General features: G+C 39.5%; 1 protein-coding gene across 7 annotated transcripts in view; it reads left to right on the top strand.

Moving 5' to 3' along the window:
- The window catches only part of FAT3 (FAT atypical cadherin 3), a 573,356-nt gene that overhangs the window by 509,415 nt on the left and 41,706 nt on the right, over window positions 1-22,235 (top strand). For all 7 annotated transcript variants that reach the window (XM_039539405.1, XM_039539428.1, XM_039539433.1 and 4 more), the window contains 6 exons: window positions 1,166-1,303; window positions 3,377-3,520; window positions 4,774-4,971; window positions 6,925-7,723; window positions 18,123-18,257; window positions 19,102-19,259. In XM_039539405.1, coding sequence (XP_039395339.1) covers window positions 1,166-1,303; window positions 3,377-3,520; window positions 4,774-4,971; window positions 6,925-7,723; window positions 18,123-18,257; window positions 19,102-19,259 — 1,572 coding nt within the window. The remainder of the gene's footprint in view (window positions 1-1,165; window positions 1,304-3,376; window positions 3,521-4,773; window positions 4,972-6,924; window positions 7,724-18,122; window positions 18,258-19,101; window positions 19,260-22,235) is intronic.

Raw genomic sequence — 22,235 nt, forward strand, 5'->3', positions numbered from 1 at the left:
CAGCTGGCTTTAGTAGGGAAGGGCTGGGTAAACGAGTAGCATTAAAAGATTTTAAGGCTGAGATTTTCAAAGGCTCCTAAGGGAGTTAGACATCCAGCTGCCATTAAAAGTCACCTAGCGCCTTTGAAAATCCCACTCGAGAGCGTCAACAAATTTTCTAAAATAACTTCTCTCTAAAATGTGGATAGCCATCTGTCTTGGATGGTTTAGACATAACAAATCCTGCACGTAGTTATCAGTGGTTCATAGTCATGCTGGAAGGGCATAATGAGTGGGTCCCACAGGGATCGGTTCTGGGTCCGGTTCTGTTCAATATCTTCAGCAATGATTTGGATAATGGCATAGAGAGTAGACTTACAAAGTGTGCAGTTTATAAGTTTACTCTTATAAAGTTCACAAATTACTGATTACACTTATAAAGACACCAAGCTGGGAGTGGTTGCAAGTGCTTTGGAGTATAGGATTAAAATTCAAAATGATCTGGACAAACTGGAGAAATGGTCAGAAGTAAATAGGATGAAATTCAATAAAGACAAATGCAAAGTACTCCACTTAGAAAGGAACAAACAGTTGCACACATACAAAATGAGAAATGACTGCCTAGGAAGGAGTACTGCGGAAAGGGATCTGGGGGTCATCGTGGATCACAAGCACTGGAATAAATTGCCTAGGGAGGTTGTGGAATCTCCATCATTGGGGATTTTTAAGAGCAGGTTGGACAAACACCTGTCAGGGATGGTCTTAGTCCCGCCTTGAGTGCAGGGGACTGGACTAGATGACCTCTCTAGGTCCCTTCCAGCCCTATGATTCTATGATTTTCTATTCTATGTTGGCAGGGAGTTAGACAAAATGATCCTTGCAGTCCCTTCTAACCCTATAATTCTATGTGGCCTAAACAAAATGTATGATCGTATGCAGTGATATGAAGGGCTCAGTACTTGTTTCATATGACTTGTATAACACACACACGGGCTTGCCCCTTGCAAATAATCTTCCCATTCCAAATTCATGATGAGAGAACTTTTAGACAAATATGCACTGTCCAGTAAGTTATATCTACTAACCTGACGGAATGTAAAGTTATTCCTTTGGGGTTTTGATTTCTTATTGTACCACAGAAATATTTCTTAATCTGTATAGTTAATTTTATTCTTTTCTCAAAAAGTTGATAGCAGAAGACCAGGATAGTCCTACCAATGGCCAGATTCATTTTTCCATAGTGAATGGTGATCGGGACAATGAATTTTCAGTTGATCCTGTTTTGGGACTTATAAAGGTTAAAAAGAGATTGGACAGAGAAAGGGTAAGATAACACGTGCTGGGCTTTCTTCTAAACTTACTAGAAATTGCATATGTATATTTATTTCAGCTGTGCTGCGGGCTTTCTGCATGACTGCAGGCTTGTCATTTATGTAGTCTGCAAATATTCTATCATCTATTTCTGATATTGCCCAATTCACTCTTTTCACCCCAGTCCTTTCTACAAGTAAACTGAGCTTGAAATGCTCCCCTCTCCACTGGCATAAGATCAGATTAAAGAAAACAAACCTGTGACAATGCAGAAAGCTGTAGTGTTAATGAGCTGCCATCCTGTTTCTATCATACACATACGCAACGGTGATTGTAACACATTCTGGACAGTAACACCAGGCACAGAGCCAAGACCTCAACTTTGAATTGGCAATGTGTGTAACATATCATTAGCAAGGTTATGTTGTGAAGTGGCCAAGCTACTAGAGAGGTAGTCATATTTGAGAGATCCCATTGCTTTGTTTACCCCAGTACAACGTTCACCCAAGACAACTTATCACCATTTCACCCGCCTCTCAAATAATAGCATTTGACAAACAAAGATGGTTTGCCTAGTGTTAGTGTGAGCATAGGAGAAAGTTACATGACTTCAGCAATCTTACAACACATAGGGAAATCCCTGTCTGTTTGCCCAAACAATGCAGGTAACACTAGTGATGCTAAGGACACAGAACTCATGAGGTCAGTGCATCTGTTTGTTCTTTGCTGCACTGTGGTCTATAGGCTAGATAGGTGCTATATATATTTTAACAGGACAGCCTTAATTTCTTAATTTGCTTTAATTTAATGTTTCTGTTTAGTATAGCTGCAAAGGACACACACGTGTGTGCTTTATGTAAACATGTATGTAGGGCTAAATTCACCACTGGTATAAACAGGGGCAATTACATAATGTGAGCAGAGTGGCACCTGCTTACATCAGTAGTGAATTTGGCCCATTGTCTCTAATGTTCTTCAGAGACAATACAGCAAGCCCAGCTCTGAAATACGTAGAATATAGCATATACTCTAGGACATCAATGTAGGGCTTCCTCATTCATGTATAAAAAAAAAATGCATAGGCTAAACTTTTGGAAGGAGAAACAATACTCATTTCAAAGGGGTAAACATACAGACAGGTCAAGTCCTTAAATCCAAGGTGAGTGACAGAGAGCACAGAAAGACAAAAAACAGAAAAAATATTATTCGTAAAAGTTCCAAGACAACAACCAACTCTGAATCAGCCAAAGCCTGTCAGAGGAGAGAGGGAAATAAGAAAAGTCATTCCCCAGGTGCTGTTGTGATGTTTTAAACATAGTGCTGCAGGCACCCTGTGGTTTGTGCTATAGTCTGAAGTAAAGACGTGTCCCAAAAGCTTAAAGACAACTGCTCTCCTAATGACATGGATTGTGTGGCTGTTTCTAATAAGTACCCAGAAAAATCTGTCTTTTTAGTGGCAGGTAGATGATATCCAGCTGCAAGCTACCTATCCAAGCCAGGGGTTACAGAGGCACTGGTGTTACTTGCCACTGAAAGTGTTTTTCAAATCATTTAGGCCACCTCTCTATGAACTTTACCTTGGTACTTTGCAAATGCCATGTTAGAAAGGTTTCATGTTAGATAGATAGTGAGACATGTTCTCAGAAATCACGTACAAAAATGTCTTGGAACCCATTCCTAAAATCCTGGTTTGATTGGAACCTGACCAAAACTTTGCAATTGACACCTAGGAAACTCAAAGTATTGAGTTGCTTGCTTGTAAGTTAAAGTTGTAATGGCTGATTTTGCATATTATATGCAAGGCACCAAGCAGTTTGTTTTCTAAATGTACCATTATCTACAGTATGCATTGTCTGGTACAGTTATTTTAATATGGTGAAGCCATTCAGATTATTGATAGCCTTATAAAACAGAGTTTGGGACACAGTGAAGCACTAAACAGGGAAATGTTATACAAAGGGCAAGACAAGTAATGAGGCCAGACAGCTTTCCACTGAATGTGGTACGTGGCACACAGGATGGAAGGAATGATTGCTGAAATTTAGGACGCCTTTCACATTGATTTAATGTTTTCACCTTTTCGCAGGTGTCTGGATATTCGCTAGTTATTCAGGCAAGAGACAGTGGCATCCCTCCTTTGTCATCATCTGTAACGGTCAACATAGACATTTCTGATGTGAACGATAATAGCCCTGTATTTACACCAGCCAACTATACAGCTGTAATTCAAGTAAGTTTATCCTGCACATCAAAAACTGATCTGACCTTTAAACATGAAAGCATTTGGTTACCATTAAGTTACTTTTGATCAGCCCAAGGTATATCAAATTGTCTCCTTTCAAGCAAAGGATAAGCATGTTTTTCTTAACTGTTTGACAGGACTCTGTGTTTACTGAGATTCCTCAGAATCTGCCATAGATTTTACCATTTATCCCAGCTGGTCCAGAAACTTTCCCCTTGTCTAAGAAATGTTTTTTATTCTTCTTCTGCAAATGAAGTGGTTCCAGCTGCCATCTTCGGCTCTCTTGTCTTTCCTGTCTGTCCCAGAGCTAGACAATGAATAAGCTCAAATTGTAAACAAAGGGTTCAAGCTCTCCTTGATCGGAAGGGCATGAGGCTTTGAGAGGAGGAGAGAAGAAAATGAAAGAAGTTCTGGAATTTCCATTTCCCATACTCCTCTGAAAAGAGTTTCTGCCCTCTTGACTAGTGTATTCCACGCCTGGTACTGTGAAGATGGATCTATCTATCTATCTTAGAGTTTTATACTGCCCCCAATCACTGTGGTATTTCAGTGCCTTCCCCATAAAATCAAGAGCAATTGCAAAGTCACTAGTGGACTTCATGGAGTCTCTAGCACTTCTCCCTTTACAGGGTCAGAGCTCTTTTTGCGGGAAGAGTTTGGAGAGGATCTAAATCTCTGGCAACCCCATGTTATCCATTTCAGTGTGTCCTGTGGGAAAACCATGAACATTGTATCACAATGCTGCATGATCACACTGGGGTGCAGTCATGAAAAATGTTATGAAGCAGCATTGTGGTATGATTACCTTCATAGTACTGGGGACAGCTAAATGTTCTGACTGGCAAGCACAGCATCACCCTGGTAAATACATGTTGGTCCTGCTAAATATACCAATGGCTGCCCAACCCTAAGCTGGGTGATGAGCAGATAAGAGTTTAAAGTTTTCTTCACTTTATTCAGTGTACAAATGGTCATGTATAACAGATACAGTGGTGGTTTTAAAAAAAAAAACCAAACCTGGACACCTCACTAGAGATGCTGTGTCAAATTCTGCTATCAATCATCTCTGTGCTTCCCGACAAGTGAATCGTGACGCATGTGTGTAACTGGAGCACAATGGGGTGGAATGTAAAAGCTATGGGGAACTGCTGTGGAAAAACCATTTTCTTGTGTATTCTGAATGTTATTTTAACAATATGGTGATTGTAATTTCTCTTTATACACTGTGTATATGCATAAAGGAGAATAAACCCATGGGCACAAGTATTTTGCAGCTGGTAGTGACAGACAACGATTCTTTTCACAATGGCCCCCCGTTTACCTTCACCATTCTGACTGGCAATGAAGAGGAGGAATTTATGTTGGACCCACATGGAGTTTTGAGATCTGCAGTTATCTTCAGGCACATGGTAGCAACTGAATACATGCTCTGTGTGCAGGTATGGCCTTATTATTGCACATCAGCACAAACCAAGAAAACTCTCTTAGTGTCATGTCATTTTTGCCACTATTTTTATGTTGCCTGTTTGGTTTGTTTTTAATTGATTTTATTCAGTTAGTCAGTATAATGCATTGCAATATACAGTGCACAAAACAGTGCATTTCCTTCACTGCTCACAAACTCAATTTCATATAAATATAAATAGGTAACCAGCCACCTTGCCACTTTTATTTGTATGGAATAGGATTTGTGAGTAGCAAGCGTATGATTTAAGATTTTCATTAATTTTTTTATAAAGCTCAGGAAGGAAAGTAGGGGAATAGAATAACCAGGAAAAAATACCTTCTGCACATATAAACCCACAACAAAAAGAGCAACAACAAAATATTGTCATAGGGAAGGAAATCACATCAGTTCCAAAGTCTGCAAATGTAGTGATACATTTTCCGAAACAAACCAAGAACTCATGAAGCATTTCCAGGTTTGTTTAGTTTATAAGGGAGGTGAAAAAAGAGCTAATAATAGAAGTCGCTACAGAGGAACTTCATAACCAGAGTAATTTTTGTGACGTCTTTTTGGCTTTCCAGCCCTATTCATGGTGAGAAGGAGTGATTTTCAGAGGTGCTTAGCACCCACTGCTCCTATTGAAGGCATAGCATTATTAGCATTCTCTATTTTTTTTCTTTTTCCTTGTTGATTTTTATAACCACATTCAATTCTCCAATAAAGATCTTTGGATCAAGTGGCAGGTCTGTGTTCTTTTGTTCTATTCTCCTTCAGAATGAGTAGTAAATCTTAATAGTGAGCTGAATGGAGCATTTTTATTACTGCACAAAAAGGACATTGATCCAAGTTTGCACAGCCTTCTGTCAGGAGGGCCTTGAGTTTTTTGTCAGACCTGCTCTTTTGCTCTCTATAAAAAGTGTAAATGATGCTATCATATGTGCTCTGGGTCACAGAGTCAGCTGTCCAAGCTCAGTTCTACTCTCATATTTTATTGTTAGTAATAGAGCATGCATCTTATTTCATCTTTGGAGGGTGATAAATTTTCTTTATTTCAAACATGTTTCTTGAGTGATTTAGGTAAAGCAATACAGAAAGCAGTATTAAAAAAACCAACCCAAACTTTCTAAGATCCTCATAAGCTAAGCAGGGTCAAGGTGGATCAGAAACTTCTGAAGCATGCCCAGCTGCTGCAGAAAGCAGTCCTGATGATTAAGTAGGTGGCACTCTCTTCTTTGAGTCCGTACTGAACCAAAGTGCCATCAGATGCGCAGGAGGAGCCATCATCCAAATGGGAGTGGGACTAAAATAAAAAACCTGATCATTTGTGGTAATTGAAGATCCCATGTAATACCGGCGTACAAGTTTTATCTGTGGTATTCTGGTCACATTTCAGTCTGCCTATATGTTTCCCCCTGCAGTTCACTTAGGCCTGGTCTACACTTGGGGGGATTAACCTAAGATACGCAACTTGAGCTACAAGAATAGCATAGCTGAAGTTGACATATCTTAGGTCAACTTACCTCGCATCCTCAGGGCGCGGGGCTGACTGCCACCACTCCCCCGTCGACTCTGCTTCCATGGTGGAGTACAGGAGTCGATGACAGAGCGATCAGGGATCAATTTATTGCGTCCACACTAGATGCGATAAATGGATCCCCGATAAGTCGATCACTACTCGCCGATTTGGCGGGTAGTGTAGATGTACCCTGTGATATAGTTTTCTTAATTTCCATAAAGTGTTTTTATATTCCACATCAGAGGGGGCAGCATTGCAGTGTGGGGGCAAGGTGTTTCTGTATGTATATAGTTAGTAAAGTGCTTTGAAAGAGTGTCAGGATGACAGACTATATAAATATAGTAGTAGGGAGGAGGAGGAGGAAGAGTGAGGAGTTGTTATTATTGACTGTGATTTATGTGTGTGCTTGTTCTTTCCAAATGAAATTAGGCTAAAGATTCTGGGAAGCCTCAACAGGTGTCCCACACTTACATTCAAGTGCGGGTTATTGAAGAAAGCATTCACAAACCAACAGCCATTCCACTGGAGATCTTTATAGTCACCATGGAAGATGACTTTCCAGGGGGTGTCATTGGAAAGATTCATGCCACAGATCAAGATGTGTATGATGTTCTCACTTACACCCTGAAGTCAGAGCAGAAAAGTCTGTTCAAGGTTAACAGCCACGATGGCAAGATCATTGCCCTGGGAGGGCTAGATAATGGCAAGTACACACTGAATGTGTCCGTCAGCGATGGCCGGTTCCAAGTGCCCATCGATGTTGTCGTCCACGTGGAACAGCTGATACAAGAAATGCTGCAGAACACGGTCACCATCCGATTTGAGAACGTTTCCCCTGAAGATTTTGTGGGGCTCCACATGCATGGGTTCAGGCGCACCTTGCGGAATGCTGTGCTCTCGCAGAAACAAGATAGCCTGCACATTATCAGCATTCAGCCTGTGGCAGGCACCAATCAGCTTGACATGCTGTTTGCAGTTCAGATGCACACCAGTGGATTCTATAAGCCTGCTTATTTGATTCAGAAGCTTACCAATGCAAGGAGACACTTAGAAAATGTGATTCGCATCTCGGCTATCTTGGAGAAGAATTGTTCTGGACTGGATTGTCAGGAGCAGCACTGTGAACAAAGCCTGTCTATTGATTCCCATTCCCTGATGACCTATAGCACAGCGCGAATTAGTTTTGTGTGTCCCCGTTTCTACAGAAATGTACGCTGCACATGTAATGGTGAGTGCTACTCCCTCTTCACCTTCAATCTTTCCACATTATGGGTTAGGATAGTTTTTATTTCTCTGATGCAGATTGGAAGAGGCAGTTCAATTCATTTAGTTAAAGAGCACGTGGCAAATGTATGGTGGGAATTGATTTCTGAGGCTGGTTAAGAATTGTTCATGTTTATTGATGTAAATGGAAGATGGTGAACTTTCACCTTCTGTGACCAAGGGCCACTTTGCTGGAGGCATGGTAATCAGAGCCATCAACAAACCTTCTGCTGTGGTTTTCCACCCAATCCATAACAGTACTGAAATGTACATAAAATGTGGTCATGTCAGAAACGGCCCAGTCAGTATTTAGAGACTGCACCCAGCATTTTGAAAGTGAGGATGACCTTTAACCTAAGTGATAAAGATGGAAAGGCCTTTTTCATTCATATTTGGGGTGAGCGGATGGAAACCAGTAAAGTATTTCATTAAGTAATTGGGAGCAAGTAGTGCTTCTGACCTTTCGACCTACACTTGGACTTCCAGATATGTGCATTTGTGTGTGTGGTTGGTTTTTGTTTTAACCACTTTGGCACTGGTTCAGGAAATTGTTCCACAGTTTTGAAGGGATTTCATATGGGAATGGACAACATATTCACTAGGTTGCCATCTTCCTTCTGCTTCTGTGTACTAGGTAAAAAACTTCAAGCAGTTATAATAATAGATCTGTTCCTTCTGTTTGCGCAGTTTTCTGTTCTTCATTCCACTTTGCCCAAGAGTGAAATAAGAAGCTGCTGTAAAATCAATACATTTAAACCTCCCTTCTTGTAAACACACACAGATAGATGGGACCTTGTTTTCTGCTGGTATCAATGGACAAAACTCCTGTGAAGTCCATGAGGCTGCGACATTTGTGTATATTGCATTCGGCCCATAAAGACTGTGCACCACATTTTGCTCTCAGATCTCTGTGGCAGATCTTCAGTCTGACAACCTAGCCTCCTTAAGGGTTTGCTCTTGCTCCCGTTGAAGTCAATGAGTGTCTTACCATGGGTTTCAGAGGGGATTGGGTCAGGCCTCAATGCATGGAACTTTAGCTGGAGCCACTTGAGTCCTGCAGAGGGGAGATAATAGGGCCCCAGTAGTTGAGCGCATGTGAGAAGATCAGAATATCGGAGCTGAGGTCTTTTATGTACATTTAAGGGCTAATTGTTAAATGATAGTGTTAAGTGTTTCAAACAGGTTTAGATGTATGTTATAGTAGTCCCTGCTATTATTGGCTATACAAAAGCTGTGCAATAGAGACTTTCATAGAATGGACTGCACAGTGCTATCATATCATCTAGCCAAGCCCGTGCAGGACTATTACCTACCGTATATTCTGTACTGTCTTGAAACTGTATTTTTGTCCAGTCTAGTTTTAAATGTACCAATCAATGGGGAAACCATATAATAATAATAAATGGCGATATACCTATCTCATAGAACTGGAAGGGATCCTGAAAGGTCATTGAGTCCAGCCCCCTGCCTTCACTAGTAGGGCCAAGTACTGATTTTGCCCCAGATCCCTAAATGGCGCCCTCAAGGATTGAACTCACAACACTGGGTTTAGCAGGCCAGTGCTCAAACCACTGAACTATTCTTTCTCACTGACAGGAATTTTCTCCTGATATTCAGTTTACATTTTCTCACTCTTATTTTCATTCCATTGTTGCTAATTATACCCCTTGTTTACCATCCAAAGCATTTAACCTTGGTCAGTGGCATTTGCTGCCTTCGGATACTTGTAGAAAATTAACCTGCCTCAATCTCTTTAGTTTTTGTTAAAGCAAACCATAGATAGTTCTTCTAATCAGTCTTTCCTCAGAAATGGGTGAGTGTATTCTATCTGATAAAACATAATGAGTGTGTATCTGCATATTTATATGCATATAAATATAGCAAGTGGAAAAATAGTACACAAAATACTAGGATGCATTTCCTCATGGTTCCTTTAACGTGATAGCTTTGGCAAGACACATTCAGCAGAATCAGTGTTCTACTATATTTGTTTCTAGAGTAGTTTAATGATGTAGCCAAATAAATATTGATAGATTGAAGCATGACAAACCTATTAAAATATTGCATATGTTTTCACTGATCAGATTCAATTATAACCCAGGAAGCCTGAGTTTGAGCTAATTCACACATTCTTGAAATATGTATCAGACTTGGAACGTAGTTCCCACTGCCAGATGTCAAAAATATGCACAAATTATGCATGCCAGCTGTGCATAACCTAGATTACCTTTATGAGGAAACTGAGCTATCTAGCACCAGAATGCCAAGAGACTGTTCTAGCAGGTAGCTTGTGAACCTCTAAAGATTCAGCAGCTCACTTCAGGTAGGATAAAGTCCAAAAGTTCAGACACCTCAGTCTGAACCTTTAGAGTCAATAACTAAAAAATCTTGCAATAACAGGCTAACTCCTGAGATTTCTGGCATTTGTGCTTCCAGTCATGTGAAAAGTACTGGAATAAACAGCTATTCTCTTGATATTTTGGTGTTTCAGAGGCAAAAATGATAGTTTCGTGTTATATTATCCTTTAAAAAAAACTTAAAGATTTGGTTTGGGTTTAGTTTTAGGACAAAGATTCACGATGTGGGAGGGGAATTTTTTTGGAACGATTTTCCCGCTTCTAGCTTGTAGTAAGTCGTTTCTAGCCTAGTTACTGTACCTTTATTATGAGCATAATTTGCTTTGCAAGGTTACAAAAACAAAACCATTTAGGGAAGAGGATCAATATGGTGTGTTATGAAGGATGTGGAATACTTAGCCATTCTGGGCCTTGTCCAGGAAAGTGTTGTGTGAAGTGTCACCTCGTGTCTCACCTCACCTCTAGAGTGCATATGGCTGCTGACACAGTGTGATTCACAGTGCTTCTTCCTGTAGATTAAAAAACTGAGGCAAGAAACCTCTCAGGCTTGAATCTAAGGAGAGGAGGCTTTAGGCCTTGCAGACAGAGGAGGCAGAAATCTGAAAATAAATAAAAAAAATAAATATAATGTGCTGAATAAATAATAAAAATAAATAAAAATTAGAGTTTGTTTTTTGGGGTGCTGTCCCCCTCAGGTCCATTGTGAAGGGCAGAGCGCACAGCACCGCTCCTCAGTAAGTCCTCAGTACCTCCCACACCACCCAACCCCAATACCAACACCAATGGCTCAGACTCCCACTGCTCTCAAATTCCTCTTCCAAAAGACCCTCCCACTACAGCCCCACCAGATGCATGCCTTGTAAGCCATTGTGGTACATACAGCTAGTAGTAGAGCTAAGAGAGAGGAGGAGAGAGGATCCCAGAGCAGGCATTAAATTAAATTAGCATTAAATTAAAATGGTGTGATTCTTCTAGTGTTGTGAACAGTGCATTGTGTTTCGTTTGTTAGTTTGTTGTTACCATTTAATTTTATCTTTATATTAAATGAAATACTAGAGAGACCAGCTTCAGAGAAATGGTAATTTATTACTTTATTATTTTTATTTTATTACAGATATTCTTCTTAGAGACTATGATTAGACCATGAAAAGACCCAAAAAATAACACAAAAATAATTTTCACAGTTAATAATTGTAATTTTGAAAGTGAAAAATTAAATAAAAAAACAATAACACAAATGAGAGAATAATAATAATGATACTCTTCTATCTATCTCTATATTATATTATATTATATCTTGAGTCTTTTAGTAGCTTTTAATTTTAAGTTTTATAGATTTATTATTTTATATTTTTTTATATTAAATACTGTCTGAGAGCTTTTCATAAGCCCCCACATCAATATTAATATTTTCAAAAATGAAAACATTTAACATTGGTTTTTGAGTTGAAATGCTGATGCAGCCGTTGGTTCAGTGTTTTCTTTTCTTCGGGATCTTAAATATCATGTCAATATAGTGTCATCGATCTTGGTGGTGGGGTGGGGGTGCTTTTTGTTTTTTGGTAAGTTAAGACCAAAGTATATTATTATTCCGAATTCAGTTTTAGTATCTTATTAGATACTTAAAACTGTGGATAAACAGGCAAAAAAATGTGTTTAAGGGCAAGTGAATCCTGTCCAGTTATTAATAATAACTAAGCAGTTTGTAGTTGGGCAAAGTAACAATCTTAACTAAATCATCTGAAATCAAGGGAAATATTTAAATTAGTTAATTAAAAGAAGCTATCTTAAAGCAGGCCAATTACAAATATTAAGACTCATAAGTGTAATTAAATCCCACTATTTCTCTGTTTACCAATGTTTATCCCGCCTCCTCTCCAGCAATACAAGGCCTAACCAGCTGGTGGTTATCAGGAGAAACTGTTAATATTTTAAATTACAATAGCATTTCAGTATCCCAATAAAATCATTATATGAATTTAAATCTAATCCCTTTTCAGTGTTTTAGTTAACTTCTCTCACCTGTCCATGTTGAAGTTTGGGGAGGTCTTCCTTGGGTTGGTTTCTTCTTGAGTCTTCTCTGTTTTTCTTAATTATCCATGGCAGCTTGCTTGTAGAGATGCACAGGATAAGTTGTGGAGTGTTTGCTGTCTAAGCAGAACAGCAGGGAGTGTGCGTCTGAGAGGTGCTCACTTTGGACTCTTTTATATGAATCTTCCGATTTTTAGGAAATTTACAAGAAAACACACAGGTTTGTTTAGTTTCAAAGTTGGTCGCTGTCACCTTTTCATTGGCTTGATGCCTTCAGGGTTGGTTTAGCTGACACTTTCAGCTCCTGAATATACAATCTGTTTAATGAATATGCAACATTTCTTTTGTTGCCTTTGTTCTTCTTGTGGACAAAAGCATCAGATAACTTTCAAAGCTAGTTTTAACTGTTTCTTTTTATTTGATCCATCCTCTGAGATATTCTTTCAACTTTATTAGAGTTTGACAGAAAATGAAAATCTGTTTTGAAAAAGTCCAAACACTCCTGTTCTTTATATAAAAGATTTCAGTTCTCCAAACAGTCTTTTAAAATTAAATAGCTCTTAGAAAGTTTTTTTACAGCTTAGATAATATAAAAAAGTGTTGATTCTTGTCATAGTTTTAGAAGAGATTGTTCTTGTCTTCTGGAGTTGGATGAGGGTTTGCTTGCACGCTGCCAGTAATTAATTAGCATCCTATTAATATAAATATTCTATACTTAAATGACTTCTTATATTAGTACACATTTATAGCATCAAATTACCTTGATATATATATATATAAAAAAATCTTACTATTCCTACATTTAGATATCTTTGCAAACATACATCTCCAAAGGTGTTTGTCATTTCAACATTTAAGAAATAACAAAAGTTTAAAACATCTCCGACATGTTTTTCTCTAAAGGTTTTAAGAACACAAATAAGTTTTCTTGCAAGAGGGTGGAGGTTGGTAGAACCCACAGTACCTAGATATATTGCTCTGATACACCCTACATTCCAATCATATTCAGGTTTCTTCCTAAAATATGGTTAACATGGTTTGTCATCTTGATGTTTGCTTATCTTGGGAGATAGGAGTAGAAATCTTCCTGAATTTCTTTGATTAGCTTTAACATTTTGTAACATAACTAGCTAAACATGTGTATTGTTATATTTCCAAGCATCCTGGCTATAATGTTCTTGTAACTATATCTTAATGTTCAATAAATATGTAAACAAGTTTAAGAACATAAGAACAGCCATACTGGGTCAGACCAAAGGTCCATCTAGCCCAGTATCCTGTCTTCTGACAGTGACCAATGCCAGGTGCCCCAGAAGGAATGAACAGACAGGTTATCAAGTGATCCACCCCGTCGCCCATTCCCAGCGTCTGGCAAACAGAGGCTAAGGACACTATCCCTGTCCATCCTGACTAATAGACATTGATGGACCTATCCTCCATTAAAGTTTGTAATGACCTAATAAAAAATAAGTTGTTACAATATAATTAATATCATTTTTGCATTAATACCAAGATCTCTCCCCTACAACATGTACGCTGCCTTTGAAGCCAGTCATCACCCAAGGTTGGAAAAAGTTGATTGTAGTCCATTTCTCTTTGAAGCACAGAGCTTTTGAGCTGCTAAAATATAGATTACATGCAAGGTGAGACTCCCTCCTACTCCCTCCCCCTTTCGGGTAATCAGCCTTTGGAATTCTGTGCCCCGCAAGATATCAGCAGTTTCCATGTGGCTCAGATTTTAGATGATGTATGGTTTGAGAGAGACTTGGCCCTGGAGTGAAAGGGGCGTGATTTTTAAGAGGAAGAAAGGAATTGTCACTGGGTTGTGTAGGTGATGGGATTCCCTTATGGTGCCACATAATGGGTATCAATGAGGAGAACTGCTGTTGATAGTCAGAGCATTGAGGTAGGGGAAGTTGCAAAGAGCTGGTATAAAACATGAGGAATGAGGCCCAAAGGTGTGTGAGGCAAGTGGAGACAGGCACCGTGGGAATTGCTACAGACCAGAAGGAGCTGGGGAGAATTTGAAGCCAGCAGAGGTGGTCAGATATCCCAGCCAGTTCCACTAACATCTGGGACAAATTCCCAGTTACATTAGAACAGATGAAGATGCCTGGTCACCCTAATCCAAGAGTACAACTGTAGTATTGCCAACCCAAGCATTCAAAAATTATGAGTCAGACCCCCCCACCCAAAAAACCATGAGATTGTCTTAAAAATTGAGGCTTTTTACAATAATAAGTTTGGGGTTCTTTTTATTCGCCTGGGTATTTGTAGCCTTTAGGAGTCTCTTTCAATTTTTTCTCTGCAACCAAGAGAGTTAAACATTTATTTTTTTAAATGAAATCTGAGATTTTTTTTAGGTAGTCACATGTATCCAGGAGCTTGGGCTTTCAGAAAAACACAAAACACTGAGGCTTGGCAACACTACAAATGGGATTACATGGTTCTGGGTGATTCCTGCTTATATGTACAGGGATGAAGTCATTGCCACAGTTAGAATTGAGAAAGTACTTTCCTCTTCATCATACTGGCAGGGACCTTGGAGTAGTACTCCCTCTTCCTAGAGCAATAAACAGAGATCATCTGTCAAACCCACTCCCAAAATTTCCTGTCAGTTACTGATTGACCCTAACCCCATGGTTCTGCGCAATTCCTTCTTGGAAACAGATTTATTAATAGTGATGTGAGTTACATGGGAATGCCATGGATTTTCAGGACTTGCCTAGGGGAAAGAAAATCAATCCTAGTCCATATTGTTGAATCTCTTTCGGAAAGAACAAAGAATGGTAAAAATGCTGGACTTCAGAGTGGAAATGTGACAACTCTGGCTGTGGATAACATATCCTTGAATTATTTTACAATTTTACTCAGTGCGGTTATGAAATCAGCCTGAACATGCACATTAGCTAAAACAGTGCCATACAGTAGTGCATGATTTGCAGCTTATGCATTTATAACTGTACAGATAGGCATAAAAAACATTTCTTCTCCCAGGTTTGAATATTTTAAAACTTCTGTCACAGCTGTGAAATCCACAGGATGAATAAAAAGTTAATTTGCTTGTAGTTTATCTAAAAAAACCCCATTCATAGTCTGCCAGGGTAAGCTTACATCTTCATGGTGATAATAAATATATTAGATTCTTTCCATATACTTTTGGACTGTGGAATGATGAATCTGAAGTACAAATCAAGAGTTAGAATCAGCTAAAAAGTGTCAGGGGCTGATAGAGAAGCCAAGTATTGATTTATTGCTTAATGTCAGAGATTTTAATCAAAGGTTAAAGGGTTGTGAAAATGTGCAGTGCCACATTCTGAAATCTCAGCAGTTCAGCATATTCACAAGCTCTGGGGCTTTTGCCCAAGTGACTTGTCTATTTGTCAGCTACAGAGAGGCTTACTTAAATTGCTGCCTTATATAAGGTTTAAGTATCTTCAAAGAACAGATATACTGTGCATATAGAGAGCATACACTAATAAGAATGTATTGAAATAGCTGATGGAATTGAACAGTAAATTATAACCCTTCTATGGAATATTTGTACCATTCTCTAGAGAATTATGTCCTTGCTATAGAATTCTATAGGATTCTTTTTGTTTAAAAAGAAAACAAACAAAAACACCTATCGAAAATCTCATTCTCAGTTAAATTCTGTAATTTTAGAATATTTTCTATAGAACCCTATTAAATTAAATTTGCATAGAAGCCTGTTATTTCATCCCTATTAGTATCTATTGGAGTTGAAATGTGATAATATATTAATAGTATTATGCATGAGAGGCAGGGTGGGCAAAATAAGATCTTTTATTGGACCAATTTCTGGTGGTGAAAGAGACATGCTTTTGTGCTTACACAGAGCTCTTCTTCATTACTATGCCTGTTAATATACCCTATTACACTGATTAATAAAGATTGCCATGCATCATTTCACATCAGTGCTCATTTACCGCACAGACGTCTTAAACAAATGTTTGACAAAGGAGGGGAGGTGTTAAAAGGTTAAATTGTGTTGCTCGTCAAGCAGAGACATCAATAGTCTCTGCCATATTTGTAGGCAGACCATCTCCACTTTGAAACCTACAGTAATAAGTTTTCTGTTTCCAGAACATACCTACCGTGCCAGGTAACTTGAGCTATGCTTAGTCTGAGCCATGCTTGGCTTGTACAAAAGTGTGTTAGTAACATAGTCTCTTTCATAACCGCAAGGAGTGGGAGGGGGGTTGCCCTATTACCAGTTCATTACTTTCTTTATGCACTGTAAATAAAATACATGCACTAAAAAAACCCCAAAAGCCCACATTCAAATGACTTTAAGGTTGTGACACAAAGCAGGAACAGCAAATATTCAATAAGGGGAGACTCTCCTGTCCTTAAATCTGCTCTGAGATGTATTAATTTAAGTTTGACAGACGAGGAAGTGCTAACTCTATCCATCCCCCACCGCTAGCCCGCTCTCCGTTCAAGCCCTAGATACAAATCAACAGAAGCCAATAAATCCCAAGCATAGGCTGGCATGCATCACCACATGTATTTCACTAGAAGTCCCACAAACTCATCCAAGGGCAGAACTTGGCCCAGTGCATATTAATTTCCTTTGCATTTCTTTGTGGTGGCTAAAAAGAAAGTCTCTCTTTCTAGAAGCGCTTGAGGCTTGATACGATGAGCTTCAGTGCCTCCCTCAGAGGCTGTGTGGTCATTTGCGTTGTGGTTTACAGTGTTTACATGCCTTTCCAGACTGAGATAATTTAAATATATATGTATATAAGGGCTTTTAAAAAGACAAAATAAGGTCCTGATCTATAATCCATTAAATTCAATGGGAACTTTCCATTGACTTCCATTAGCTTTAAATCAAGCCCTTAGCAGCCCTCTGAGTTTGTTGGATGTTACATATTTAGGGAATTTTTGAAGTGCTTGCAGTGCCTGTGTTGTAAGGAAAGATTTTTTAAGCAAGGTTTAGACTTTAGGGACTCAATTCTGCCTCCAGACTACCCCTTGAAGTCAGCAGATCTTCATGGATATAGGTCAGACCAAAATTGTGTCCCATGTTAGCAAACCTAATCAGAATCCTTATGAAAGTAATGACGGTGCCTCAGCTGTCATGACTTTTCAAAGTTTAAGTAATTTTAACCCATTTACATATGCCACTAAATACAGTTTGAGTATTTTAAGGATTATTTTGCCCAATTTAAGTCTGTAAAGTGAAGCTAGCTATTTAGAGTGTTAAACTTCTCCTGTCTTAAAAATATATAATTTAAAATAACCCATCTGATTATTTTTTAAATTAAAAAAATGTCTCCACCCTGAATCCTTTGTAGGATAATACTTAGCTTCAAAGACAGAAAAATCCTGTCCACTCCTCCTTTTTTGTCCAGGATCCCAGATGCAGTGGAATTTATGCAGCCACATTTGGGAGGGAGGATGCAGGATTTGTGGCGCCTAGCAGTGTATCCAGAATCCAGCTTTATGGGGTTGGTTTCCTCTTCTGGAAGGATCAGCATGCCATTCTGGAGCGTGAGGATACTGCAGGACCACCTGCACAAGGAGCTTTCCTTACACTGTGCAACCTGGGCGTGGCTATCCCTGCCTGCCTGCACAAATTCTCCAGACTTGAGGCGAGGCAGAAGAAGGATGTAGCCCCTAGTAATGTATTTCATGGGTCAGCTCTAGATCCCCTCCAGAGAGGGGGTTTGAACGAAAACACAGGCAAAGCCATCATGACACCAGTGAATTGGTCATAATTGTTTATTATTATATTTATTTATTGATTTGTCTTATGGCAGCACCTAAGCGCCCAGTCAAGGACCAGCACCCCATTACACTAGGCGCTCTTCGCACACCTAAAAGACATCCCCGCCCCACAGAGTTTACAATCTAGAGTTAAATTCTGTTACAGTTTTTGTCTCTTTCTGCTTCCTGTTGCCAAGGTGTATGTTTGACGTATTCTTAACAACATGTTTCAATTGATCACAGGAGGGCTGTGTCCTGGGTCCAGTGATCCCTGTATGGAGAAGCCGTGTCCAGGGGACATGCAGTGTGTGGGGTACGAAGCTAGTCGAAGACCATTCATCTGCCAGTGCCCTCCAGGGAAGCTCGGAGAATGTTCAGGTGCAGATTCCGTCAAAAGAGTAACCAGGAAATACTTAAAAGTGTAATTTTTATATAAGTGCTGTCGATGTATCATAATATGGAGAATTGCTATTGAAGTCAATGGGAGTTGTGTATGCACAACACCTCTCAGAATCTGGTCTCACTCCATTTACTTAAGAGTGTTGTAAAAAATGCTGGTTGTGCAAACCTGATGCCCCAAATCAGTAAAACATGGGACTTTTGAGCAGACAGTTCTTTCTAGAGAACTGCTATCACTGGATACTGCCCTTCTAGCGGCAAAGCACTTTGGGATCCTTTAGGAGACATGATATTAATTCAAGGTTTTACTTGTTATTAACATTCATTAAGTTTGTAATTTTTGTGATAAAAATACCATGCTGTCTTGAAAAGAACGTTTCAGGAACTTTGTACATTTTGTTCAGCTTATGTTAACCACCAAGGCACTAGGGTCCTGACGCAAAGTCAAGCAGACCATTTCCATTGACTTCAATGGGCTTTCAGTAGGACTCAGAGTCAGAAATATCCTGATGCTAACAGAGGGTACAGATTCACGAGCACATTCTGATTTCTGGTGCTCTACTAGAGCTAAATCCTTCTCACCTTACACCTGCCAATAGTTCCAAGGAAGTCAATAAGGCTTCTTGTCTGGGAATGGTAAGTTGGATTTCCCCCCTTATATGAAATTATTCTCCCCAAATCCTATGGTGTGTGGTTTGCAATGGAGACACATTTTTAATCAGTCAAAGGTGAGTTTTATTTTAAAGTTTCTTCTTTGTTAGCTACCTATGTTCTCTTATTAACTTCATTTGCAATATGTATCTTCTCAAAATGATTATTTCAGGGCACACTTCCCTTAGCTTTGCTGGGAATAGTTACATCAAATACCGGGTTTCTGAAAATAGCAAGAAAGAAGAATTCAAGCTGGCTCTGCGTCTGCGAACCTTGCAAAGCAATGGGATTATAATGTACACCAGAGCAAATCCCTGTATAATTCTGAAGGTAATTGAAATGTTATCTTTCCCGCTCTTATTTTCCTGATTATATGTTTTCTCATTGGCTCTTGCTTTGGGGAATGTTGTTCTCATTTCAGCTGTGAATTGAGAAGATGAAGATTGATCTGTTTCATGGTAACAGGGAAAAGCAGCAATTTCAACAAAAACAACAAACAAAAAAGCAGCTTTATATGCATTGCAGTAGTAGTGTTCTTTGAATATGGACCATTGGGTGCTGTATCTCGTATGACCATTGTATGTGATTAGGCACAAGAGTCGATCTACTTGAGATGTAAGACCGGGCCATTCAGATGATTGTGTATTCTAAACCACACTTGTTTTTCCTTTGCATCTGTGTGATTTCAAAAACAACATTTAAAAAAAAAAAAAGCTGCTCTGCTTGAATGAGGTGGCTTATCGAATCTGTGAGTTATGATTGTTCTAGGCGGCTGGGGGTAGGTGGAGACTCCTATTATATTGAATTAAGTCTCTATGACTTGACTCTTTGCTGAACAGCCTAAAAAGTGGTTCTGTGGAAGGCTGTCTTTAGCCCGTTTGAGACTTAGACTCCTAAGGGATTTGGCTCCTAAATCTCTTAAGCACCTTTGAAAAATTGACACTATCTGTAAAATGGGTGTTGTGAGGATAAATGTGTTAAAGATTGTGAGCCACTCAAACACTATGGTAATGCCGGTCATATGCGTATCTAAGATTGATAGACTAGACAGAGGTCTCTAACTGTGAGACTGTTATTCAGAAGATTTGAGTATTGCTTTCAATTAAGTTAAATCTGACGAGATATTTCAAAGAAGGGGATAATGGATTGATCCTGCAGTGTGCAGAGCACTCTGGCCCAGTCCAACAAAGCACTGAACCGTTTGCTTATTTTCATGCACATGAAGTCGTTGAGACTATACACATGCTACATTTTAAGCATATGCTTAGGTGCTTTGCAGGATCAGAGCCAGAGGGCTCAGCACTTCACAGAATCAAGCCCTATATGAGGGCAGAAAATGGACCAATATTGATGCTACCAATTTTAGGGCTTTGTGTGAAACTCTCTTGAGGCCAAAAGATATATTTAGGGCATATTGTACCATTGATTTGGAAATAAGCTTTTACCACCTCCACGGATATCTACTTAAAAATTGATAGCACAATATGGTCTTTAATGTTTAAATGACCAGCTTAATTTTGGAAGCTCATACGTTTATGATAACTCGGGGGATGGAAATGCTTCATAATCATAACACAGGGTCCTTCTTCACTGAATAATCAATTATCAGAGGGGTAGCCATGTTAGTCTGGATCTGTAAAAGCAGCAAAGAGTCTTGTGGCACCTTATAGACTAACAGACGTTTGGGAGCATGAGCTTTCGTGGGTGAATACCCACTTCGTCGGATGCGTGTAGTGGAAATTTCCAGCCACATGCATCCGACGAAGTGGGTATTCACCCACGAAAGCTCATGCTCCCAAACGTCTGTTAGTCTATAAGGTGCCACAAGACTCTTTGCTGCTGAATAATCAATGTAGTTGAACAAATTGCATATCTACCATCCTGTTCAAAGCTTTTAGTTATAGTACTTTGATATAATAGGGGTGTTATTTATTTTATTGTTTCAAATGAAGCAGTTTATCCATTGATTTAGAGGGGTCAGCCATTCTAAAAGTAAATTCTTTCAGATGTATGCTTCCTGATTTTAAGCTGTTGGAGCAAAATGAGATGTCATTCATTGCCTTTTCCCTAGGAATGATTACACATGCAGAAAACTGCATCATGCGTTCCTTTCTCTTGTGTAACATCTATCAGTGAAAAGTAATAAGGTTAACCAAGATTAAGCCATTTTGGATGAGAATCCTCATTTAAGTCCCACTTGTTTTATAAAATCAAAGAGATTAAAAAAATAAAGACTGACTTTCCTGTCATGCAATAAACATAACTGTTGAATAGTATAAGGCGATCATATATTTTTTAGTCTAGGCAGTCAGTGTGAAACATTGCATAGCTTAGTTAAGTGAATTTTATACATCTACATCATCACCATATGCAGGAGAAGATTGAAGCTTGGATGTGATCCCAGGTGTTGCTAAGTTGAAGCAAGTAATATTTCAGTATTAAATATACCATTTTACACACATGAACCTGAAATGTAATGCCACTAACAAAATATTTCCCTAGATAGATCAGGAGGCATCATGTTGTATCCATGGTATGTGATTGCAGATGGACTGTACAAGCCTAAGGTGGTCTCAGAAGAACCATTTGATCATTTTATTACCTGTGTTGATGTACTGATCCAAGTCCCTCTGCCAAGCTAATATTTTAATGTAATTTACAATATTCATTTTGCTTATTGAATGAAACAATTGAAATGTACCAAATTGCATCACCCTTTAGAAGCACCTCTGCACCTCTCTGCCTATTTCACATATTTCATGAGTGTAGCACAGCGCAGACTCACCCCTGCGGCACCTCCTGCTGGTCGTCCTCAGGAATTTGACCCAGGAGCGCCCTCTGCAGGCTGGTGATCCGCTTGTCATTGGCCGCCGTGTTCCTTCCAGGACCCCGGTGCCCTTATCCCAGGGTTCTGCCTCCTGCAGTACCCCACAGTCTTACTGGGTTTCCCCACCCCAGGGGAACCCCCACTCCCTATCGCCTCAGTCGTGGCTACTGCCAGTCTCTGTTTAGCCTCCACGCCCTGGGGCAGACTGCAGTATATCAGCCAATCATCACAGGCAACAAGGGGTTTGGACTGGCTGCCTTTACCACCCTCCGGCTGCCCCTCTGCAAGCCCAATACCTAGAAGGCCTAGAACTGGGGGGAATGCCTTACTGTTAAATTGGCTGAGCCCTCGAGGGTTAACTCTCACACTCTACAAGGCAGCAAGAATGGAGGGAGGGGAGACAGCATGGCAGACAGAGACATGCACTGTGTGTGTGACAGAGAGAGATGTGCATTTCTCTTTTAAGTAAACTGCCTTGT

The sequence above is a fragment of the Mauremys reevesii genome, linkage group 1 (genome assembly GCF_016161935.1).
Source record: "Mauremys reevesii isolate NIE-2019 linkage group 1, ASM1616193v1, whole genome shotgun sequence".
Lineage (NCBI taxonomy): Eukaryota > Metazoa > Chordata > Testudines > Geoemydidae > Mauremys > Mauremys reevesii.